Here is a 22,492-nt window from a genome sequence, read left to right as displayed (position 1 = left end):
GTCCAAAGCAGAAAGACTTGGTTGCCGCTGGGAGGACTCAGCATTTGCTTCACCCCTGCAGACTAGGCGAACCTAAAACCTTCTTTTTGGCACCTGGACCCTGACAAGAAGGGAGTTTTGAGGGAGGAGCAGCTACAAGGGTGTTGCATGACTCCGGTGACACTCTCGTTTAGAGGGATAAAGTATTCCCGTTCTTGCAGACCCCAAAGCAGTGAGAGAGTGAGCCGGTGTGGACGGGAACTCAGACCCCCAGAAGACCAGCTGATGCGTCATAACTCTGCCCTGCAGAGGGTTGAGAAGAAACCTGGAGGTGGGAAGTGTCTGTGCATAACGTAGGGCCTAGGAGCCGAGGAAAAGCCGAGGATAGACTCGAAAGATGGACATTCTGCCGGGCCGTGGTCATGCCCCCCATGCAGCCTCCTCGCTGCGTCCCAGGGACTCTCTGCTCTGTGCCAAAAAGGTCACAGTGTGCAAAGTGGGAAGGTAGAGTGACTGATTGATAATATTTCCGTACACCTTTGGTGCTGGTGGCTTTTACCTTTGTCCTTGAGAAAATAAGCTTGAGTAAAATTCAGAGTGTCGAAAATAAGGTCTCACCCGGAGCCAATCATTTGCCCACCTTCATGGGCTTGATAACCTCTTAGAGTGTGAATGTTACCAGCTAGAAGCCTCATTCCATAGCCCCATAATCTCAAACATCTTGACACCACAAACATGCAGATCCAGGAAAGGTTGCTTGTCCCGGTAAGAGACGGAACGAAAAGGATGATTGACACCAAAGGATTTTGGCATCGGAAGAATCAGATTGGTGTCATGATTACTGGCCCCTTCTGGCTCTGGACACGAAACCATCAGGTGAAGTCGTTAGAAGTGACCAGCGGGCCGCAGTATCAGGAGAAAGGTGTCCCCATCTGTAAACAGATCTGGGAGTGTCCACGAGCTTTTGAGCCCTCATTTACACTTGGCAATGACGATACTAGAGGGAGGGCTGCCTGGAGGAAGGTGGCCTTCTTTTCTTCTCATTCATATCCCTCCTCAGTTGTTCTCAGTGTGAAAGGGAGGATGGGAGGGTACCAGGAAGTTTTTGTTGTTGTTGTTGTTGTTTTGTTTTGTTTTTAAACCAAGCACCTGAAGTCATCATTTATTTTCAGTGCCTTGGTCCCACCTCTTGGAGAATTTCCAAAATAAGCAAATGGGCTTCTTGTTGTCTCTGAGTCTAAGGAATGTGTGCTGTGGCTTTCCTTGGAGTGATGGCCTTGGCCCTAGACTTGCCATATCCTCAGAGCAGGGAGGCCATGTTGCATGAATCCAGACATGTGGTTGAAAATCCTTCTAGAACCTTCCCTTGTTAGGACCCCTTGTCGCACCCTAGAGACCTAGCAGTATCTTGTTCAGTGTCAAGGGGCACTGGTTTTAAAGGTGGTTGTAGGGCGCTGGGGGGGCTCAGTGGGTTAAGTGTCTGCCATGGGCCCAGCTCATGATCCCATGGTTATGGGATTGAGCCCCACATCAGGCTCCACGCCCAGTAGAGAGTCCGTTTCTCCTCTCCCCTGCCCCTCCCGCCTGCTTGTGATCTCTTGCTCTCATGTCAAATAAATAAAATCTTTTTTTAAAAAGGGAAAAAAGGTGGCTGAGCTTGTGCGTATACACACGCACAGGGGCCTGAGGGAACTTGGTCAGCAGCCACATAGGGCCAGAGAGGATGGGCCTGGAAGCGGAGACCCGCGGGACGGGCACTGGCGGGGTCGGGGGGAGGCAGAGGCAGAGAGGTGCGGGGGATGGAGACCAGGCAGGAGGTGATCTCGTGCAACTGGTGAACAGGGAAGCCGGCAGAAGGACACAAGCAGAAACGACGGGGGACGTGTGCCCGGCCCCAGCAGGGCAGCTCGGGCTTTCCCTCTGAAGGTAGCACCTGCAGTCTTCCCGGTGCTCTTCGTCACTGGGGACTTGATCTCCCGATGCCTTGCAGTTTCCTGTCCGTCCCTCTACCCTCGGGACCCAGCGCAGGGCTGGCCCGGGAAGGGACACCGGCCTTTTCCTTGTATGAAGTGAGAAACCCCGTTCCAGCTAGGATGTTGACACTCTTAGGTCTGGTCAGGACTTTTTTATGCCCCCCTCCCCCGTCGACCCCCCCCCCCCCGGAGACCGCTGGCCACTTGTCTGCTTCTCATTCTGGTCCTTCACCGGCACTGTCCTCCGTCGCTCGGGTTCACCAGAAGCTCCAGGAGAAACAGCGCAAGCCCAGGTCGACCGTCGTGGCCCGCGTTGCCCAGGAAGAGGGTTGAGGGGCTGCCGTCCGCGTCTTCAAGGCCGATCCTCCCCGTGAAGGCAGAAACTCGGGCACACACGGGAGGGTGGATGATTTTGTGGGCCGAGGCTTAAGGCGGGATAAACCTGAAAGCGCTTTAAGGACACTCCCCTGTAATCTGTTGATTTTCTTCAGTGCCTGTCGCAGGTTTGTCTTGGAAACGAGGCGACAGCCAACTGGCTTCTGCGGCGGCAGCGCCTCACCTGCTGGTCCTGCACACCTTTCCCGGCCCCGCACACCTTTCCCAGCCCCGCACACCTTTCCCGGCCCCGCACACCTTTCCCGGCCCCGCACACCTTTCCCAGCGGGCCGGCTGGCCGTTCGCCAGAGGCAGCGACTGTTTTTTTCCTGTTTGGGATCTTGCTTTTACCAGGAACCCTGGAGCCCTCGGGGGGGTTGCAGGACAGACTTCAGCCCAGAGCTTAGCCTCCCAGATGGTAATTAATGTTTACACAAAATGACAAGCACAGAATGGAATCTCTCTGAGCCCTACCAAGCGGCCACCATTCCCTGATCTCCCAGTCTTGCAGGGTTTGAAAATTAATTTGCCTTGAACAAACAGTGGGTTTTCCTCAATTTATTTGTAGAGTTTCAGTGACCGAGAAGAAGCGCTGCGAGGCTGAATGTCAGCCTTCCGCTCACTCGGGCAGTTGAATCTGCTCATGGAACAGACTGGTCTCCGTTTCATGATTGGAAGAAAAGAGGGGGAAGAGGAATGTGAGGAGACAGGTGCATGTTGGAGACGGTGACTTTTTCTGCAAAACGCCAGTGGAATGTGGAGCTCTAGCGACAGAACCTAAAACTTGGGAGAGGTCAGAGTGGATAAATTCAGTAGCGCAATTTTTGTTTTAATAAGTATGTACAAAATATATGGTCTTTGCCAAAAAGGAGGTTTTGTTGGAGGCACGAGAAGAAGAGGAGAAGGTGTTTAAAGAATGGATATGGCCAGTAGCTTGAAGTTACTGTGTTGATTCGCAGAACTGTGACACTTTCCCGTGTTTCTGGGCTTTTTAATGTAGAGCATCTCGTCATTCATTAATAGTCCCACTTTGCCTTAATTTAAAGCCTGGGTTTCTTATGCCACCCCTCCCCCACCCTTATTTGGCTTCTTAGTCTTCGTTCCTTCTGTGTGGCTCTCTCGTTTGGACGGAGAAGTAGAGAAGTGAACTAGAAGACAGAACATCGTAAAGACAGAACATACCCATTACTGGATGCTCTGGGTCAGGCATTTCAGGAAGATGCGTGGGTTCGCTACCTGATGGCCGGGGCCCCACATAGCCTTCTTGATGTCTTGAAAGCTTGTGTTTGCTGCCGTAATGACCTTGTCGTGAGTAAGACGCCATCGGGCTTTCCAACCTCGTGTAAAGACGCGGAAGCACAGAAATGTGCCCTACGAGGCTTCTTCCAGTTCTCTCTGTCTCCTCCTTCATCGTCCGCGTTCGCCAGCTCCTCTTTGTCCAGACACGCAGGCAGAGCCAGTTGGACATGTTGTAGAGTAGACAGAAGGCCATAGCCTCGTTTCTGAAGGGCAAATATTTATCTGTCCCCTGGGTAAAGAACTTTCTAAAAAATTCTGTCTAGTAGGTAAAGCAGTTTGACGAGACCAGTCCCTTTCTAGTTGACTTCTGTCGTGTTGGAGGTTATCCCATCCATGAAGGAACTTCTTTTAAAATATACGGTTGGCCTTTGGACCTGGAGGTTAGGAACCCTGACACCCCCTCTCGCGCAGCCAAAAATCCCCGCCAAACTTAGGACTCCCCCGGGCTTTACTAATAGCCGGCCGACCGTTCACCAGAAGCCTCACCAGTGACAAACTTTGACACGTATGTTATACGCGTATTAGATACTGTATTCTGAAAATAAGTCAGAAGAAAATGTTACTAAGCAGATTATAAGGAAGGGGAAGGGAAATTCAGAGTCTTGTACTGTATCGATCAAAAAAATGTACCTGTATGTGCACCTGCCTGCCCACCTCACGCCTCCCCTTTTCAGGGCTCAGCCGCAATATCGTTTTTCGTTTACAGTAATAGTACGTAGTTCCTAGAGAAAACTTGGAAAGGTAAAAAACTCAAGTTGAAAAACAAAAGTCTGTGCTTATCTCTGGATGGTGGGATTCGGTGAACGTTCTGACGTCCATCTTCCTCCTCTTTTCTCTGTGTGCGCATCCACACGTTTATGGAGATCATTTTCAGTCTTGAACGCTAACTGGTCGAAGTGTACTTTATGTTACTCGGTAGTAATTTTGTCATGAAATTCTTTTCTGCAGTAGTTTTGGGAACACTGATTGTTTATTTTGTGCTCTGCCTGGTAGGAAGAACTTAATTTCCACCACAACCCTTTGGAGTACTTACTGTACCTTTGCCGTAGGATTCTGGGCTTCCAGAAACATCGTAGTTCATCGTAGGGACATAACACAGCTCATCTCAAATCAACCCGAGCGTACCCAATGCCCTTTTTGTGTAATATAAAAAATGTATTATAACACACTTTTGTTCTTTACTTTCTGGAACAAAATATATGGTTAGACGCCTGTCTATACGTGGAATTTTAAAATGTCTATAAAGCCCTAATGAAAAGTAAAGGAGAGACCAGCAGCAAGTAATTTGTAATGACATAATACGTTTTTAAGTGCGTAAATACTTATTTGCACTGGAAGACAATGACATGGTCAGATGCGCGAATCTCTCCGTGGGATGGTACATAAATACGGTGGGTACGAAAGCGGGTTCATAGTGGTACATGTGACGCGGTAATTAAAATGCCTGGAGCAGGCATCCCGTTGGTGTCATGATTTTCCTAAATGGTGAGCAACCAGCCCTTGGTGGTTCATAACACCGAGACGTAGCGGACATTGCGGCATACAACAGTCGTGTTCCTGGAAAATCCAGCGTGTCTTAAAACGATGCAGAAAATTACTTTGTGTTTCTATGTGAAAACAGAGTCCGGTTCTAGATGTTGGGCTTCCAGGTGCACAAATGTCCAGTGGGATTTTAGGACATTAACTGAGCTGTTGTGTGGCATTGTCCTTCATATTAAGTACATCTAAGGTCCCCGAGAGCCACCGGGGCCCTCCAGCCACTGGGACAACAGAACACACTCCCCTACGGTGTGAAATCCCCCCCAGGGGCCGTAGCTTCTGAAGAGAACCACGTCTCGAGTGGCTTTGACTTCCATCTCACTCATCATTAAATACCCTTGAACATAGACTTCTCAGAGCATATTGGAGGGTACGTTTCTGAGACCTTATGGGCCCGGTCATTTTCCTGTTAGATTTGTTTCCAAGTATTGTATGACTTGTTACTATAAAAGGGATCCTTTTTTTTAATTGAACTTTCTATTCAGTATTGCTGGTGTGTAGAAAAGCTACTGATGTTTGAGGTTTGTTTTTTTTAACTTGGGTATTTTGCTGAGTTCTCTTATTCGCATATATTTTGCAGCAGATTGGGTTTTCTAGGTAGATAATTATATTCTTTGTGAGTAGTTGTTTTGCCTCTTCCTTTTGTCGTGTTGCGGTTGGTTTTGTAATGTAAGTGACGGGATGGTTTGTTTCTGGCAGGTTCAGTCCACATGGTCTCTAACACGGAATAGACTGGGACATATTTCTGGGTTGAGGGGAAGGTGTCTGTCATTCGGTCCTTTCCAGTTTACGTCTGTGCTCAGGTTTAGTATTTTTCAGTCAGTTTTAGTGATTGGTATCTTTTCATAAAACCCACTTTATTTTCAAATTTATTATTATAAATGTGTGCATTCTAATGTCTTACTCGATAATAACGTACAGTCTCCGTGTCTGTGCCACCACCACTATTCAAATTCTCAGTTTTGCTTGCTGTGCTTCTTTCTTTTTCTTGCTCAAACGGTTCTTAAGTGTAAGTCCGGTTTTCTTTTAAGAATTTTAATAGGTAACATGATCGCATAATTGAAAAATTTAACTATGTCTGTATGTGTACGGTCAAATATCTCCCCCTCCTCCAGCTCCCTGTCTGTCTGGTTCTCCTGCCTGAGCCCCTGAGCAGGACCACTGCTACTGGTGTCTTAGACACTCTTTTAGAGCTTCTTTATGCATAAAGTAAAAACGGATATTTATTACTTCTCTTCCGTTTTTCACAGAAGCTAGCAAAATGCCATAGCTTGTATGCAGAGTTCCTCATTCCTTTTCAGGCTGTAACATCTTCCATTGTCTGCATGTATCAGATTTTTTTTTTTTTTTTTTAGATTTTATTTATTGTTTGACAGAGAGAGAGACAGCGAGCGAGGCAACCCAAGCAGGGGGAGTGGGAGAGGGAGAAGCAGGCTTCCTGCTGAGCAGGGAACCCAGTGCAGAGCTCGATCCCAGGACCCCAGGATCATGACCTGAGCCTAAGGCAGACGCTTAAGGCCTGAGCCACCCAGGCGCCCCTGCCTGTATCAGATTTCCATGTAACCAGTTCCCAAATGATTACATTTTAGTTCTTTCCAAACTTGCAGTTCAAAGCACGATGTTTTATTGTGTCTAGAGACTAAATCCTTCCTGAGCCGCCTCAGTTTCCTCGCTGAATGTTGCCAAACTGCCCTGTTGAGAAGCTGTCGGTTTTTCTAGTGAAGTAGAGCAGCCCCATTCCCCCCAGGGAACTTGTATCACATTTGGATCAACAGTAAACAAATTTTCCATAATCTGCCCTTACCTTTTTAAACAATGTATTGTGTTTGAGTCAAGGTTATTGAGATAGAATTTACATGTAGCAAATTCACCCCTTATACCGTAGGCTGCCGTACACTACCTTACACTACGCAGGGTAATTTCAATTTGCATGTATTTTATTAGAAGCATGATGTGTTATTTTTATAATCACAGAAGAGAGTTTTTAAAACCCCAAAATGTAATGAGTAAAACTTGTAAATAAGACTCGTCAGTTTGCACATTCTTACTTCTTCCAACCTCAGCAGATTCCATCCTTTGGCAAACTCGGAGCACACAGAGCAATACAAAATGATTTTTTTTTTAAATGTGTTCTTGCCAATTTTGGAGAAGCACAGTAAGACAAATTGACTGTCAAGATGGAAAAGCTTAACTGGGAAGATACATTTATTGAATAATTGAAAGGAAGAGGAAATGCATTACCGATTAGCCACAAAAACGCCTGACGCCTAAGCTGTGCCTCGAGAGACTCGTGTAAACGGGGAGTCGTAAAACTGTCTCGGCCCCGAAGTTCCTGTCGGCTTCAGCCTGCCGCGGCCTCACGCGTAGGTGTCACAGCAACGAGGGGTCGGTGGGTCGATGACAGCTCGCAGGGTCGGCGGAGGCGCGCTGTTCCTGACCCTCTTCCCAGCTCTCCTAACTGACCCCCTGCACTGTCTCATTGCGCCGGAAATTTTAATGGATTCCTGCTTTGCTTTAGGATTTTTGCGTTGGGAGGGGGCAGCAAAGTGTAAATCAGAGAAAAAGCGACGATTGGTGGCAAGAGTTGGGACTGGAACGCAAGTCATCGGATTTATAGGGAACCTCCAGCAAGCAGGTTGCTTAACTTCTCGGCTCTTCCCCTCCAGTCAGAGAGGATTGGAGAAGTTCCCTGCTACTCACTGAAGAGTCCAAGCCTCAGTAGTATCGCCTGGGAAATAGTCAGAAAGGGAGGCTCTGGAGTCCCCCCACCCCCTGCCCGAATTCCCGAGTCCTGCTGGGCATTTTAATCAGATGTCCATCCAGGTCCTTTGTACACATTTTATTATTTTTTTTAAAGATTTTATTTATTTATTTGACAGAGAAAGAGAGAGCACAAGCAGGGGGAGCAGCAGAGGGAGAGGGAGAAGCAGGCTCCCCGCTCAGTGGGGAGCCCAATGCGGGACTCGATCCCAGGACTCTGGGATCATGACCTGAGCCAAAAGCAGAGGCTTCACCATCTGAGCCACCCAGGCGCCTCTTTGTACACATTTTAAAGTGTGAGAAGTGCCGGGATGGTTTCCCAGATTCGGGTCTTATGCCAAAATCCTGTTTCTGGGTCCTCTGAGTCATTCATCCCAGACGACCCCGTAGAAATGGGCAGGGCTTGCTGGAGGGGTTGCACACGGATTGTCCAGGATGGCGATCCCCAGTCCGGGCGCTGCTCCCCTCGTCCTGGCTGTGTCTAGGTTGGTGCCGACGCCCGGTGACCCGGGAACAACAGAGGAGACGCGAAAGCCAGCCCTGTTTGCCTTTACGGAGCCTCGGGAAGCGAGCCCAAGCCTGCATCGTGCCCCCGGCAAACTCACCTGGCTGACTCGTCCACATTCTAGAAGCCCATTAAATAAGGAACAAGGAGATAAATTTAGTCGAGCTACATAAGCGAAGCACTTACCTGTGTGTGCCTAATGTGCTTCCTTCCCAGCATAAGAAAATCTAAGTTGATGGCCTCTGGGTGGTGTCCCTTGGCAGAGGAAACTTTCCTTTTTGTCGGAGACAGACTTTGGACATTGATTCTTGGAGGGAGACCGTGCATTTGAATGTAGCGAGGTGGGAAATATTTACGTATTTATTCTTCATTGCTCCAGTCTGGAGAGAACAAAGCGCTTCAGAAGGGCAGAGATGGGTCCTGCCATTACAGCACACGCAGTCATCCTCAGCCATCCGAGTGTCAGAGCGGGGGGCGTCCTGCTCACGCGCAGAGAATCTCGTGTATTTTGCGCGGCTGGGACGTGTGGGTGTTAGCGCTTCTGCCCCAGACCTAACTGACCCTCTCGCGTTGTGGGGACCCTGTCTCTGAGCTCATGGACGTGCTTGCGACGGTGACCTGGTGGGAGTGAGGCAAAAACGGGGGGGTGGGGGGGACGCGCCGGGCCCCCTGCGGATCCAGGGTCGTCTTCCGTGATTTGGGACTTTGGCTGCATGGCGTCCGTCCACATCGGGAATCCTGCTGTTCTCAGGCCTCGAGTTAGAAAGTAAGGTTTTGGGAATCCACGAGGTCTCCGCTTAGCACAAGCAGCAGTCTTCCCGGAAAGGCTCCGACGGACGGCTCGGGACGGGCCTGCGCGCCAGTGGGACGCCAGGAGTCTAGCGTGACTCTCACCGGGGCCTGTGGGAGGTTTCCTCCTTGGAGCCGGAACGTGCGAAGAGGGGACTGTCTCCGCGTGCTGTCGGTGCGTTTGTGCCGGGCTGCTCTCAGCCAAGGTCACTTGAGCCAAAAATGTGCTTTGTTTGTAAACCCGTTCGTTTCTGCTCTGGGGCACGTCACGCATCTGATCTCTTTTACAAAACAACACTGAAAATGCTGGGTTGCTCTGACGCAGGTTCCAGGGAAGGAACGTGAGAAGCGTGTGCGCCCAAGAGGGTGTCAGCAGAAATGGGCCCGGGGAGAAGGGCGCGTACCTCTCACACTGGGGACAGTGAGGCTGGAAGGGAAAGATCGTGCCCCAAGTAGTTTCCTGAGGGATGCCTGGACCCATCCTCACGTCAGAGAATGTTGTCGGTGTTGTGCTCTGTTCTCTTCCTGTCTCTGAGCTGTGTGATGGCAAAAGGATGGCTTTCTGTAGCACCAAGATGTGAGAAAGGTCATCCCCCCGGCCCGCAGACGTATGCAGAAGCACTGACTGGTCAGCAGGGGGATTTCTCCCGATTTAATGCCATTTCTGTCTTTCATTCTTCTCTTAGACGATTTGATGGGCTCGGACTTAGGGGCTAATCAGACTCCGCTCTGATGTGGCCAGGAGCTTCGGAGAAAGGTGTAGCTTTTCTTACTGTTAGCACTTACTATTAGTATAGTACTTCTTACTATTACATAGCCTTTTTATTATTTTTTTTTACTTTTTTTTTTACTATTTTTTACTATTACTATTTTTTTACTATTACATAGCTTTTTTTTTTTTTTTACAATTTTTTAAGATATTAGTTATTTTATTTTAGAGACTGCACACACACACGCGCGGGATGGGGAGGGACAGAGGGTGAGGGAGAGAGATTTGCAAGGAGACTCCGTGCTGAGCCGAGCCCGACACAGGGCTCGATCCCACAACCTGAGATCATGAGCCAATTCCAAGCTTAACTGACAGTGCGACCCAGGTGCCCCGAGAAGCCTGTCTTTTAAATTCATAACAGGAGTGTGTACTTGCCACATTTCCTCCTTGGTTGTGGAACTTCACTTAAATTACACCTCCAGGCTTAGCATGCAGCATCGCACCCAGTGGTCCAGAGGGGTGCGGGGGCCCTTTACAATGCCTGGCATGCGTAGGTGGCTGTAGGTTGACTGGAATTCATGTTTGCACCATGGAGCTCCGACGTTGCTGGGGTCTGTCGGTGAGCGTGCGGAGGCCCGACGTTTGACCAGAGTTTAGCACTTGCCAAACACAAAATTGTTTCTGTAAATGTCAAGTGTGTCTCATCGGTCAGAATGAAAAGGGGAAGAGGCAAGGCAAGAAGAAACATCTGTGTGAGGTTAAGTAACACTGGCTTCGCTCGCTGTTTGGAAACACCGCTCTTTTGTATATTCAAGAGCCGTATGGATTTCAAAAGGGAAAAAAAGTCAACTCGTTGCCTCTTGTTTCTTAATTTTGCTGCATAAAGGGCTTTCTCAGGATTAAAGTCAATGCGCATTTTGAGACTCCGGGGACGTCTTTCTGGAAGGCAGCCTCCTGCAGCGGCTCACCTCTGCCCATCTCCCATGGGCCCTGGTCGCCGTGTGCTCCTGTCCCGCACGTTTGCATGTCAGGACAGGAAGCCGGGACGTGGCACTAGGCCGTGTGCCGTGTTGGTGGGACTGTGGGGCCTGGGCTTGGACTCGGCTTTCTGCTGCGTGTTTATCTCACACTCACGTGTCGTTGCCTGTGATTTTGTCTTTGCTCTTCCCCATGCAGATCCGGACTTAGGGGTTGGCGCCCTCCCAGACCATGACAGCCAGGATGCGGGGCCGATTGTCCCCAAGATATCGGGTCTAGAGAGAAGCCAGGAGAAGAGCCAGGACTGTTGCAAAGAGCCCATCTTTGAGCCCGTGGTGCTGAAAGACCCCTGCCCTCAGGTCCCTCCGTCGCTGCCCCCGGCCCAGGCGGAGCCCCAGCCCCGAGCTCCTTCTCCAGACCCCGACCTGGTGCAGCGCACGGAGGCGCCCCCTCAGCCCCCACGTCCAAGCACACAGCCGCCCCAGGCGCCCCCAGAGGCCCAGCCTCAGCCCGCCCCTCAGCCTGCAGTGCAGAGGCCGCCGCGGCCGCAGTCTCCGGCCCAGCTGCTGCACCAGAGCCTCCCGGCCGTGCCGGCGCACCCCTCGTCCCAGAGCCTCCCCCAGCCCTTGTCGGCCTACAACAGCAGCAGCTTGAGCCTCAACAGCCTCAGGTGAGCCCGTCTGCTCTCGCCGCTCTCGCGGTGGCCTGGCTTCTGCCATCCTCTTCCTGCGGGAGCGCCGCAGGCACCGTCGCCCTGTGCGGGGGGGGGGGGGGGGGGGCGAGAGGGGAGGCCCCGGGAAGAGGCGCGGCGGGAGAGCCAGCGTGGAAACCTGGGGGGCACCAGGGTCGGGGGTTCTCGGAAGGGAGGCCACGTGCCTCCGAGGGAGGACGGCGGGAAGATGCTCCGTCTCCCCGCGACTCGAGTCAGAAGATGGGGACCGGGGAGGGCTCTCGCCAGGGCTTGCGTCAGCGCGGACGTGCGGCCTCGGCCTCCAGAGGGGCAGAGGAGCAAGCTTTGTGGGGGCAGGACGCGCCCTGGGCGGACACGCGGCCTCTGCCGAAGCGCCGGGACGTCCGCGGAGTGGCACGGAGCAGGGCCGCCCGGGCAAGGGAGACAGAAACCCCAGGGTGTGGTGCCAAGCGTGCCCCATCCTTGCCTGCCCCCGGGGGTTGTGATTCTGACCTCCTGGGACTCTTGTGGCTTTGTGTGCCTTGTGACAGCTGCTGACTGGGGGGATCTTCCTGTCCAGGGCAGGCTAACTGCCTTAGCCAGGGTTCTGCCCCCGGGTTCATGCGCGTGGTCCCCGGAGCAGAGCAGTGGCCCGGGGTTCCCAGGTCTCCTCCCGCCGGTGCTGCTCCACCGAAGGGGTCTCGGACGGGCCGAGCTCGGGTCACCGATCTTGTTCCTCTCCCGAGACTGTAGGGTGCGTGTCTAGGGGAGGCTGGGAGGGCACGGGGCTCCTAGGGGCAGAAACGAGAACTTGGCTGTAGAGGGGAACGGACCTGGGTTTGGGGCCAAAGCCGCCCCTGGACCCCGAGTACTGGTAGCTCTGGGGCCTCAGCTCCTGTCCCGCGGTCGGGGTTACGACTGTGGCAGAACTTTCTTGTGCCTCCCGGGGGAGGGTCTCTAAAGAGGAAGGAGCAGGAGAAAGTGTTGAATGGCTTTGGGCAGAGAGATAGGACTTTTTAAGAAAATAAATTGCTTACCTTTCTTTTCCTTTTTTTTTTCCCGGTGGTTGCTCCCCCAGCAGTAGCAGAAGCAGCACCCCGGCGAAGACTCAGCCCGCCCCTCCTCACATCTCTCACCACCCCTCGGCCTCCCCGTTCCCCCTCTCCCTGCCCAACCACAGCCCCCTGCACAGCTTCACGCCCACCCTCCAGCCCCCCGCACACTCACATCACCCCAATATGTTTGCCCCTCCCACGGCTTTGCCACCCCCACCGCCGCTGACTTCAGGGGGTCTGCAGGTCCCGGGACACCCGGCCGGAAGCACTTACTCAGGTAGGAGGGTCGAGCCTCCTCGTGGGCTGAGGTTTGGCCGAAACGTGTACCTGCACTGCGGCACCCCAGACCCTGCGGGGGAGGATGGGGGGCAGTTGTTGGAAATCTTCCAGATGGGTTTGCCCACTCTGGGAAAGCACAGGTTGCAGTGCCCGGTCACCTGGCTCCCATGAGAGGGACAGACACGTTGCCAGGCCAAGACTGCTCCTTGCCGGGCTCTTGAGAATTCCGTCCTGGTGTAAGGGGCTGGTTGTCAACGAGGAAGGCCTTCTCCCTTCTTCCGAGGGGAAGGTGGTACTTCCCGTTAAGTGGTCCCGAAACCGGGCTTTGGCTGTGGACTTCCCTTCTCCTCCCCAGTATTGGTCAGGCCAGGGTCCCGAGTCTGGGTCCATCGTAGCCGTGGCCACCCCTGCTGCAGGATTTCCCCTTGAAGAAGGAGGCCCGAGCACGTGGCCCTGGTACCAGAGATCGGGGTGCAGTCCCTGTTCTTAAGCACTTAAATATATGAATTTCTCGAACCCCCCCAAACAGCCCACAGCATGGACAATATTACTGTCCCCCTGTGGTGGAGGAGGGAACCAAGCCCCCGATGGGTGACTGCCCATGCCCCGGCTCCCCGAGCTGCCACCACCAGAGCCGAAAATTGACCTCTGGCGCCTCAGCCTGGGGGCTGTCCCCGAAGCCGTGAAGCCTCCAAGAATACAGTCCGGTTGTGGCTGGTGTCAGGGTCCTCCGGCCGCTGCGCTCCTTCCGTCTGGGGGCACAGGGGCTTTCGGGGGTGCCCTTGGCCCTGTCCCCACTCTGGTCAGGGCCCCGGACGTCCCGATCTGAAGGATATGACAGATACGGCGGAAAGCGTCATCCTCTCCCTGCCCTTCCCTTGCAGAGCAAGACATCTTGCGACAGGAGCTGAACACGCGTTTTCTGGCGTCTCAGAGCGCTGACCGCGGGGCTTCCCTGGGCCCTCCGCCCTACCTGCGGACCGAGTTCCACCAGCACCAGCACCAGCACCAGCACACGCACCAGCACACGCACCAGCACACCTTCACGCCGTTCCCCCACGCCATCCCGCCCACCGCCATCATGCCGACGCCAGCACCTCCCATGGTGCGTACCCCAGGCAGAAATGTGAGGATAAGTAGAGCGCGGGCTTTTCTGGCGCAGCACGCTGGGCGGATGGGGCTGTCGGGGCGCAGGAGCTGGATGGGGGGCGGGAGCCACTCGGGGGCTCCCCCGGCCTGGTCGGTCTGTGCTGGGGAGAAGGGGACGTGCCCTGCTCCGGGCAGCGCTCACCCGGGGCCTCAGGTAGGCGCTTCTTTCTAGACGGTTCTGTCTAGCGCTAGGCATGCGCACGGGTGGCTGTTGGGGTGGGGGGGTGGGGGGCGGGCATGTTCTCGATGCTCTGTCCCAAGCAGTGTTGGAAGTTAACTTCCCAAAGGGTAATTCTGTCTCGAGCATCCTGGGAGATCGCCACCACGTGCAGAAAGGCGCCTGTCCTCGCTCCACGCCCGTCGTAGCAGATAAATGCTCGCAGGATCTTGGGAGTCAGGCGGGCCGTCCAAAGAGCTGGGCCGTGTCCGTGACCCCCTGCGCTTTCTGGTGGCTCCCCGAAGCCCGTTTGGTTGAGGGGAGGTGCCGTTTCTTGCGTTTCCTAAGACGGTGCCCCGGGCTGGTGTCCTGCCCTGTCAGCAAGTGTTCAGGGAGCCACGCGCCCCCAGGAGCAGAACTCGGCCTTGTGGTGGAAGGCGCTGCTGACAAGGACACGGTCGAAGTCTTGACTGGGTCCGGCACATGCCAGGGGAACCAGTTAGGACTTTTTTTAAACTGATGAACTATAGGGAATCGTGCCATATTAGGGTGCTAAGTATCCTGAGATAGAGCCCTGTCTGCCACCGTGAGTGTTAGGGTGTTTTACTTCCTTTTTAGCATTTAAGGACATACTTGATGTAGTGTGGGCCCGGGGAGAGCAGACTTGAATTCTGTCATTTCAGGAGGTGTGCCCTGCACCAAACTTTGCATCCTCTCCTCCCTCCCCCTCCCTATTTTGTTCAACTTAAGTTTTTAAAATAAATCTAGATTTTAAAGTTTACTTTCTGAATTTCCAGAGGAGAATATTAGAAACGAGACCTTGGAACCAAAATTTTTTTCCTATAACAAATCCTGCGTGTTTCTTCTGGAAGAGTTAGACGTCTCAACGATCAATGTTTTTAAGGGCCTGTTATTTTGGAAAAGCGTTTCTGACAGCAGGTTTGAGCAACAGCACAAATAAGTAAGAGACGGGGTTGCTGACAGCACCAGGACCTGACGTTACTTAGAGGAAACAGGCATATAGTCTTTTCTGCTCAAAAGAGAAGTTGTAAAAAAAAAAAAGTTTTAAGACCTCGCCCAGACGCCTTTCCATTTGGGTGTGGCGCATCTTGGCAGGAGGCCCGATGCCCGGTGCCCGGTTCTTCTGCCCAAGGAGAGGAAAACAGGGAATCTCCATGAATGACACCAAACGCTCACTCCTCTCTGATTGACCTGAATAATCCCTCTTCTCTCCAGTGTAGATGTCTGGTTTGTGCCAGTCTCTAAATACAGACTAGAGGGAAGGACACTCGCGCGTGACCAGGGCCTAAACGCACCGTGTGGGTTCTCACTCTGCTTTTCCATTTCTCGTCGGAGCAGCTCAGAGTCGAGAAGGGTCCCGTGCTAGTAGAGCCAGGTTGTGGAGTCGGGTGACAGCCCAGTGACAGAGCAGCTGGCCTAGGGCTGCCTCTGCCAAAGCACTGGACAGAAATGTAGACGCTCTGAGTAACTAGCTTCTGCTTTGATCCCTTTACAGTTTGACAAATACCCTACAAAAGTTGACCCATTCTACCGGCACAGTGTGAGTCTCGCTACCATGCTACCATCCGACGTGACCGCGTTTCCATCTCTGTGCTCTTGCCGCAGACCAGTCTTTAATCGTCTTCCCAGAGTTCCCATTGCTCCCCGTCACCTCAGATGCTTGCTTCTGTGGCGTTCGCTTCTGGTCACGATGCAGTATCGTCTTCCGAATCAAAAGATCATTAGCATGCCCAACCCCGAGAGGCCCGGGGGATGTCCCTGGGGGGGGGGGGGGTCTGCAGCACAGTCACCCTGGCTGCAGGAGACTCTGAGATCCAGTTGTGCGGTCATCGACCCCGGTGTCATTAATGCCATATTCCCAGGATTGGACTTGAATGATTTCTTCCAAAAACAATGTCACTCATCTTTCTGACTCTTCCGGAGCTTAAAAAAGCAGGTTCTCATGTCCTCCCACGTGGCTGGTCTTGTCCTCCTGAGCTTGTTACAAATAAAAACAAAGATGTCATTTAAATAAAAGGGCTTATAGTGGAAATCTGTGATTTCCCCCCACTTTAAATTCATTCTTTATGTAAAAAAAAGTACTCATCTTGTCCCATCCTAAAGAGTTCAGTTCTCAAATTTAAATTGGTACCAGCCTATGTCCTATATTCAAAAGGGACAACAGAGGACTTTTGTTAAAATACAGACATCTTTAGCATCTTACCATGATATTTTGGTTACGGAGCGATACTGCATCATGTTCACCTGAACCTTTGCAAGTCTCTTCGCTCAGTGGTTTATTTTTATTTCTTTAAATGACACCAGAAAGAAAGAATGATGAGTCATTGCCTGTAGCCATGTCGGCCCACCATACTCAACTCAAAAGAAGGGGCTCCTCAGGTCAGCAGAGCTTGTGAATTCGTTCGTGCTCTGAACCAGACCGTGAGACACTGTCCCAGTCCAGGGGGTAACTGAGAAGTCAGGACCACAAAATTCTAGAGAGCACCGAAGCGTGAGCTCCCCCGGAGACACTCAGACGTACGTGAGGAAGCTTCCTCACGAAGAGGGAATTCTGTCCGGGCGCTGGGCCCCACGTGTTCTGACACTGCTCAGCCCTGCGACACAAAAGCATTTTTTGTTTATTCATTTGTTTTTTAAATATTTATTTGAGAGAGAGAGAGAGAGAGAGAGCAGGGGGAGGAGCAGAGGGAGAGGGAGACAGGCAGACTCCCTGCTGAGCATGGAGCCCAACGCAGGGCTGGATCCCGGGACCCCGAGATCGTGACCTGAGCTGAAACCAAGAGTCGGACATTTAACTGACAGGGCCACCCAGGCACCCCTCACAAGCATTTTTTAATGGACTGCTGAATCCAGGAGGACCCCATGGGTCTCCTCTTTAGGGCTGTCCCGGGAAGGGTGCCATCCGTGACGATTGTCCGATTCCTGCCCCTTGTCGGCACCCGCTGATTTAAATCAGGACCATCCACCAAAGCCACTCTGAGAGAAAGCCCAGCGTGCTCCGCAGGTGGCTCGGACGAACTCCCTCAGACAGAGTGTGCGGCCCCCAGAGGGTCCTGGATGTAAGATGGAGAATGAGCCGCGGGGCCTGAATTTTTGCCACATTGACGTTTTATTCCTTAGATACTGATCGTTTTTCATCACGTGGGGGGGGCTAGTCAGCTGCATTCCGAGAGGCTCAGTAATGGACTCTAGCAAAAGGAAGATGGTGAAAATACCTAATTTTTTGTTGAAAACTGAAAGGAAGTATTACCCACCTGGAGGCAGACTACTAGAAGCCCGAGCGCGTCCTAGGGCGGCGTGTCTTTAATTACTCTGCCTCGTACGGCGTGCTGCGGGAGAGTTCCCTCGTTTTATTAGTTATGGTGGAGGAGATATGAAGTACTTAGGCTCTCCTCTTTGGGGATTAGGACGTTATAAGGGGAATTAAGATGCAGTGCACTCAAGTATCCAAAACACAATTTTAGACTTAAAAGTAGTTTTAAATGAGGGCTCTTGGCTTGCAATCACTGTTTAAGTGGATTTAGTTCAATATCAATTAGTCTGAAAAACTTTGCTGCATCACTGAAGGGAGCCGAATGAAATACAGACCAGTGGGAAAGGACGTGCCCTGGAAACCAGACTATGAAATGGGCATTTCAGTCCTTACCTAGAAAACAGCTAACGTAGCGTCATTATGCAGAGAAGCTCGAGTTACTACCGTGTGTGTGAGGCGCTACGGAACCGTAAAGGCAGGACGTGACCTAGTGTCCGATCGGAGGTTGGATCAGAGTGAATGGAACCAGAGCAGTGGGATCTCGGAGATATCCCAGTGTTGGGGGAAGGAAGAGCGGTGTTTGCCCTGTCCTCAGGATGGCCGTGGATTTCTTCCCTCCATCGTGTCCTCTGTAAACTAGTTAATTCCAGAAAGTTCATATTCTTAATTCAGAATCCTTCTCCTCCCTTCGCGGAGTGGTCAGACCCGTCAGGGACTTGGCTTGGGCAGCCCCCAGTGAGCTTGTCCATCTTGCAGGAAAAACAGTTTCGCTGTGAGTGTAGATGGGGTCCTTTTATCTTGCCCTCCCACAAACATTTGTCATCATTTGAGACAAGACAATTACATTGTCCTCGGAAACCACCACTCCTGGAACAACCTAATGAAGCAAGGATTGTGAATATTTTCTCATTTCCTCAAACTATTAAAAATCTAAAAGTACTAATTGAGTTTTAATGGTATAAAATCCTGGAACTCATAAAGACTTGCTTCTTTTTCTTCCTTTTTTCTTAATTTTTCTTTTTTTTTCCCCCCTTTTTCTAATTAACTTGTAATGTCCCGGGCATCTTTATTTGGCTCAGCAACCTCTCCTGTTACTGACGCGCATTAAAATCTCAAGCCATTTAGGTCTTCTATCTGATTTAACAATTAATAATTAGAAAAGCTCCCTTTCTAATGATGTCCTCATCTGGGACATCATTTGTTGGCTGATTGATTCTGAACTACTTCTGACTTTTTAAGTTAAGCATTCATGGCGCATCTGTGTGATCATTTCATCATGGCTCCTTCACTAATAGCGTCAGGCGGGCATTACCTGGCTTGCTAATGTGGATGTCGTTGGATGGGAAGGGAACTGGAACATGGCGTTTGCCTCCCACTAACACCTTTGTCTCCCCTCTCCGTGTCTGGCCGCAGCTCTTCCATTCCTACCCTCCCGCGGTGTCGGGCATCCCCCCTATGATTCCACCCACCGGCCCGTTCGGTTCACTACAAGGAGCATTTCAGCCCAAGGTAAGCAACCGGACGGTGAACACACGCCAGCACTTTTACAAGCAGAGGCTCGGGCGAGGTGGGCGGGGGGATTCCACAGCCACTGGCCAGTGACTCATTTTTCCAGTCTGAAGTGACCATCAGTGACCATTAGAGGGAGAATATTTTATTTTATTCTATTTTTTTGCTATCCACTGGAGTTGTAAACCTCAGCCGGAATTTAATTTTCAGTCGGTACTACCCATGTCATCTCCGTTGAGCTCGGATCTCCTGTAATCTTTAAGATATACAGAAGACGTGTCCATATTTTTTCCCACCAGTATTGTGGACATAAGCTTCTGACTAGGAGATGCACGAGAGGTTGGGTTCGTGCACACCAGCTTGTCCTTGAGGTATATGTTATCAGCAAAGACACGTAGCTGAGCCTTTATTGGTGTGAACAGCGCGAACTAGACTAGAACTAGACCAGAACGGCTGCGAGCTAGAATTTCATCCTTCCGGTTGTGGGAGGGAAGTGGTCCTGCTCATCTCCCCCATTCTGCTCCGTAGCCCCGTGTGTCTGCAGATGGGGGTCTGCCCGCAGGTGGAGGGCCGCCGCCCACCCTCTCATGCACCCCTGTTCCCCCTTGGCCCTGCCTCAGTCCTCCGTCAGCCATGGTCACACCTGCCAAGGTCAAGACTTACAGCCTAACGTGGAGTTAACCTTTTGCCCTTCACAGTAACTGAATCCTTTCTACCTAGTCGGGGTTCTTCTACCCGGCTTGGGCTAGAGTTGTCTCCAAAGGTCAGTACCGAGGAGTGATTCTCGAAACACCTTCCCTTTACGTGACTTGGTTATAGCCCTTACTGTATTTTTATACAGAAGCAAAATGTGGGTAACGTTAGTATCCGTTCTCAGATTTTTAAAGGAAATTTTGCTCTGTGGGATTTGGGTTTTCTTTTTCTGTCCACCCCACACCCCAATCTCATTTCTAAGAGAAAACACCAGTTTGGGGCCAGAGGCACCCAGGCTAAGCGTGTTTTGCATTTCCAAAGGCATCTTGCCTCAAAGCTGGAAATAGGAAAAGAGATTTGAAAGCCTTGGGGGTGGGACCAGCCACTCCTTAGAAATGGCATTTCCCTGCTTTCAGGCCAGATTACCTCTACCTGTGGCTTTAATGATGGCCACGGGCAACCCCCTCCTATCTAGGGGATGAACCCTGGTGAATTTTCAACCCCTTTCCTTTGGTGCGATGCTGCTGCTGACTACTCCCTCCCAGCCCCGTCTGTCCCCTCTGGGTTTCACCCACTCTCCAGCGCCTCCCCAGACTGCCAGGTCATTTAATAAATTAGACTATTTCCCTCACTCACTATTATCCAATCACACAGAAATCTACATCTGGGCAGGAAAGTGTCTCTCGGTGTTGAAATGGGCCTTTCCAGGCCATCTTCCTGATTGAATATGTAGATTGTGGTTCATTAGCCGAGTTCTTCATAAGTATGCAAATCAGGCTGTTAACAACTCCAGCTTAATTGTTAGTTGTACAGCAGCTGATTGCTTTTCTTTCTTCCATTCTCCCCCCCTCCCCAATCCTTCTCCTCCTAGGCTAGCCTTGTGCCTAAACTTGAGCTCTTTTCCCACACGCGTTAATTTCCCGGGCTCGGGGAGTCAACAGAAGTCAGGATTTCCCAAATAAAATACCTGGTGAAAAACGTTCTGAACCCTTTCACCCCTGGGGAGTGAGGGCTGCTGGTGGGGGAAGTAGGCCTCCTGTTGTTGCTGCCAACTCGAAAGGACAAAGCCCGTAGATAAGGTTATTGTTATGAGTGACATGTAAGCATGGTGGCGGCCTAGGAAGGATGAGGCCGCATCGCTGTAGAAATCATTTAATAGTAGGTCTGTGCGGTCCCTAAATTAGGTCCTCTTGTCCCATTTCCACCACCGCTAATGAGTAATTACGGAGCGTAATTCCCTGTTACTGTCTGCCGGTTAAAATTCAGAGTTCGCTTAATGTCTGCACAACACGCCCGGTTGTTCTGACGAGAACCACCTGACGCAGCACAGTGCCGCGAGGGTCCCTCGGGCGTCTCTCCGAATGCTCGGGGACGGGGCACGAGGGACGGGGCACGAGCGCCGTGCCAGGGCCATCCGTGACTCGGAAGGAGATGGGGCCCCAAGGGCCCTGCTCCCGCGTGTTCTTCCCCTTCTTTTTTCCGTCCTTTGCTTTTGATCGCAGTGACACGTGGCACGGTCCCCCTCTCTGCTTTCTGACGCCCTTCCTAGACAGGCCAAACCAAACCCTGGTCCACGTCCCCTGAGAGCCTGGGGAGCAGGACCTCCTGAGGAGCACATGTGGTCACTGGGGAAAATGCCCCTGTCAACCCTTGTATTTCCAGAATGAAACAATGTCCATGTTTGACTTCGGTAATCTAGAACGCCAGCAAGATCTTGCTTTCTCGTTAAATGTGTGACGTGCCTCCTAAGCTGTGGTCTGATTACTTTGCAGACATCCAACCCTATCGATGTTGCTGCTCGACCCGGGACAGTCCCACATACTCTGCTCCAGAAGGACCCGAGGGTACGTAGAAAGTCCGGCTCAGTGGCAGATAACACCAGTGGCAGAGAAGACCGATGTCCTGTGGTCCAAGGCCAGGAGGCGGACACTCTTAGCTTGTGTAACTCATTCCACCGATCTGGTCTGTCCTTGTCTCCTTAAATTTCTGTCACACAGAAGAAGCTGTAAGCGCTTTTCTCCCTGGAAGTCCCAGGACCCTCTGGCTGCTGTCCTGCGGTCAGGAAGTCCCTGCCCCACACAGCGCTCCTGGCCCTCCACCTTTAATGCGGGTCCAAGCAAAACACCCCTTACGCTTTGCTTCCTTCCGTCCGTTCGTAGTGCACAGGCCCACGGCTTTGGGGAGGGACTGGAAGTTCTACAATAATAGACAGGCCTGTCCGGTGGAATGATCTTTACGTTCCCCTTTGTAGTAAATACGGACGGATGATTACATGGGGCAATATTGTCGTTTTCCCTGGGTAAGGGCAGTCAGGACCAGAGTTAAAGTTTAAAATGACTCAACGATATAAGCATCTATCTGACAGTCAGTGAACTTCCAAAAAGTGTCTCCTGACCTCTCCGTAATGGGCCGTCATCACATGAAGCGTGCTGGCTCCTGGGTCCCTGTGAGTGCCCGGCCTTACAGGCCCACGGTCCGGAGGCGCTTCTCCCCTGGAACCCGTGCGGCGGGGGTGGGCAGGGCTGCTGGAGACCACGGAGCTCCTCGGATGTGTAACGGGAGCGAATCGTGTTGCCAGAGGGCAAATTGCTATTGATTAAACTTGGTCGGGGGCTTGTCAGTGTGGATGTACCCAGGCTTGTGAAGTGGGGGAGGGGACACTTGGCACTTTTGATAGTGTGAAAATGGGTTAATTATTCTCTAAAAGGGCTTCATTTAAAAGTAAAATTCTAACATTTTAATTTCCCCTCCTAATGAAGCACTACAAATTTGTTAATTAGAGCAATTGTTTGAGTGACAG

The 22,492-nt window shown here is 51.7% G+C and overlaps 1 protein-coding gene across 10 annotated transcripts in view; it reads left to right on the top strand.

The window, feature by feature from the left end:
• Positions 1-22,492, top strand: part of AUTS2 (activator of transcription and developmental regulator AUTS2) — a 1,101,696-nt gene that overhangs the window by 1,064,960 nt on the left and 14,244 nt on the right. For 6 of the 10 annotated variants that reach the window (XM_047714564.1, XM_047714569.1, XM_047714571.1 and 3 more), the window contains 6 exons: positions 11,105-11,576; positions 12,655-12,908; positions 13,795-14,036; positions 15,733-15,777; positions 18,904-18,999; positions 21,465-21,536. In XM_047714564.1, coding sequence (XP_047570520.1) covers positions 11,105-11,576; positions 12,655-12,908; positions 13,795-14,036; positions 15,733-15,777; positions 18,904-18,999; positions 21,465-21,536 — 1,181 coding nt within the window. The remainder of the gene's footprint in view (positions 1-11,104; positions 11,577-12,654; positions 12,909-13,794; positions 14,037-15,732; positions 15,778-18,903; positions 19,000-21,464; positions 21,537-22,492) is intronic. The other 4 variants (XM_047714565.1, XM_047714566.1, XM_047714568.1 and 1 more) reach the window with 4 other exon arrangements.

This window comes from Lutra lutra, chromosome 18, assembly GCF_902655055.1.
Source record: "Lutra lutra chromosome 18, mLutLut1.2, whole genome shotgun sequence".
NCBI classification, from domain to species: Eukaryota; Metazoa; Chordata; class Mammalia; order Carnivora; family Mustelidae; genus Lutra; species Lutra lutra.
Note: the sequence above shows the minus strand (reverse complement) of the source record. Positions and strands in the feature narration are given on the sequence as shown.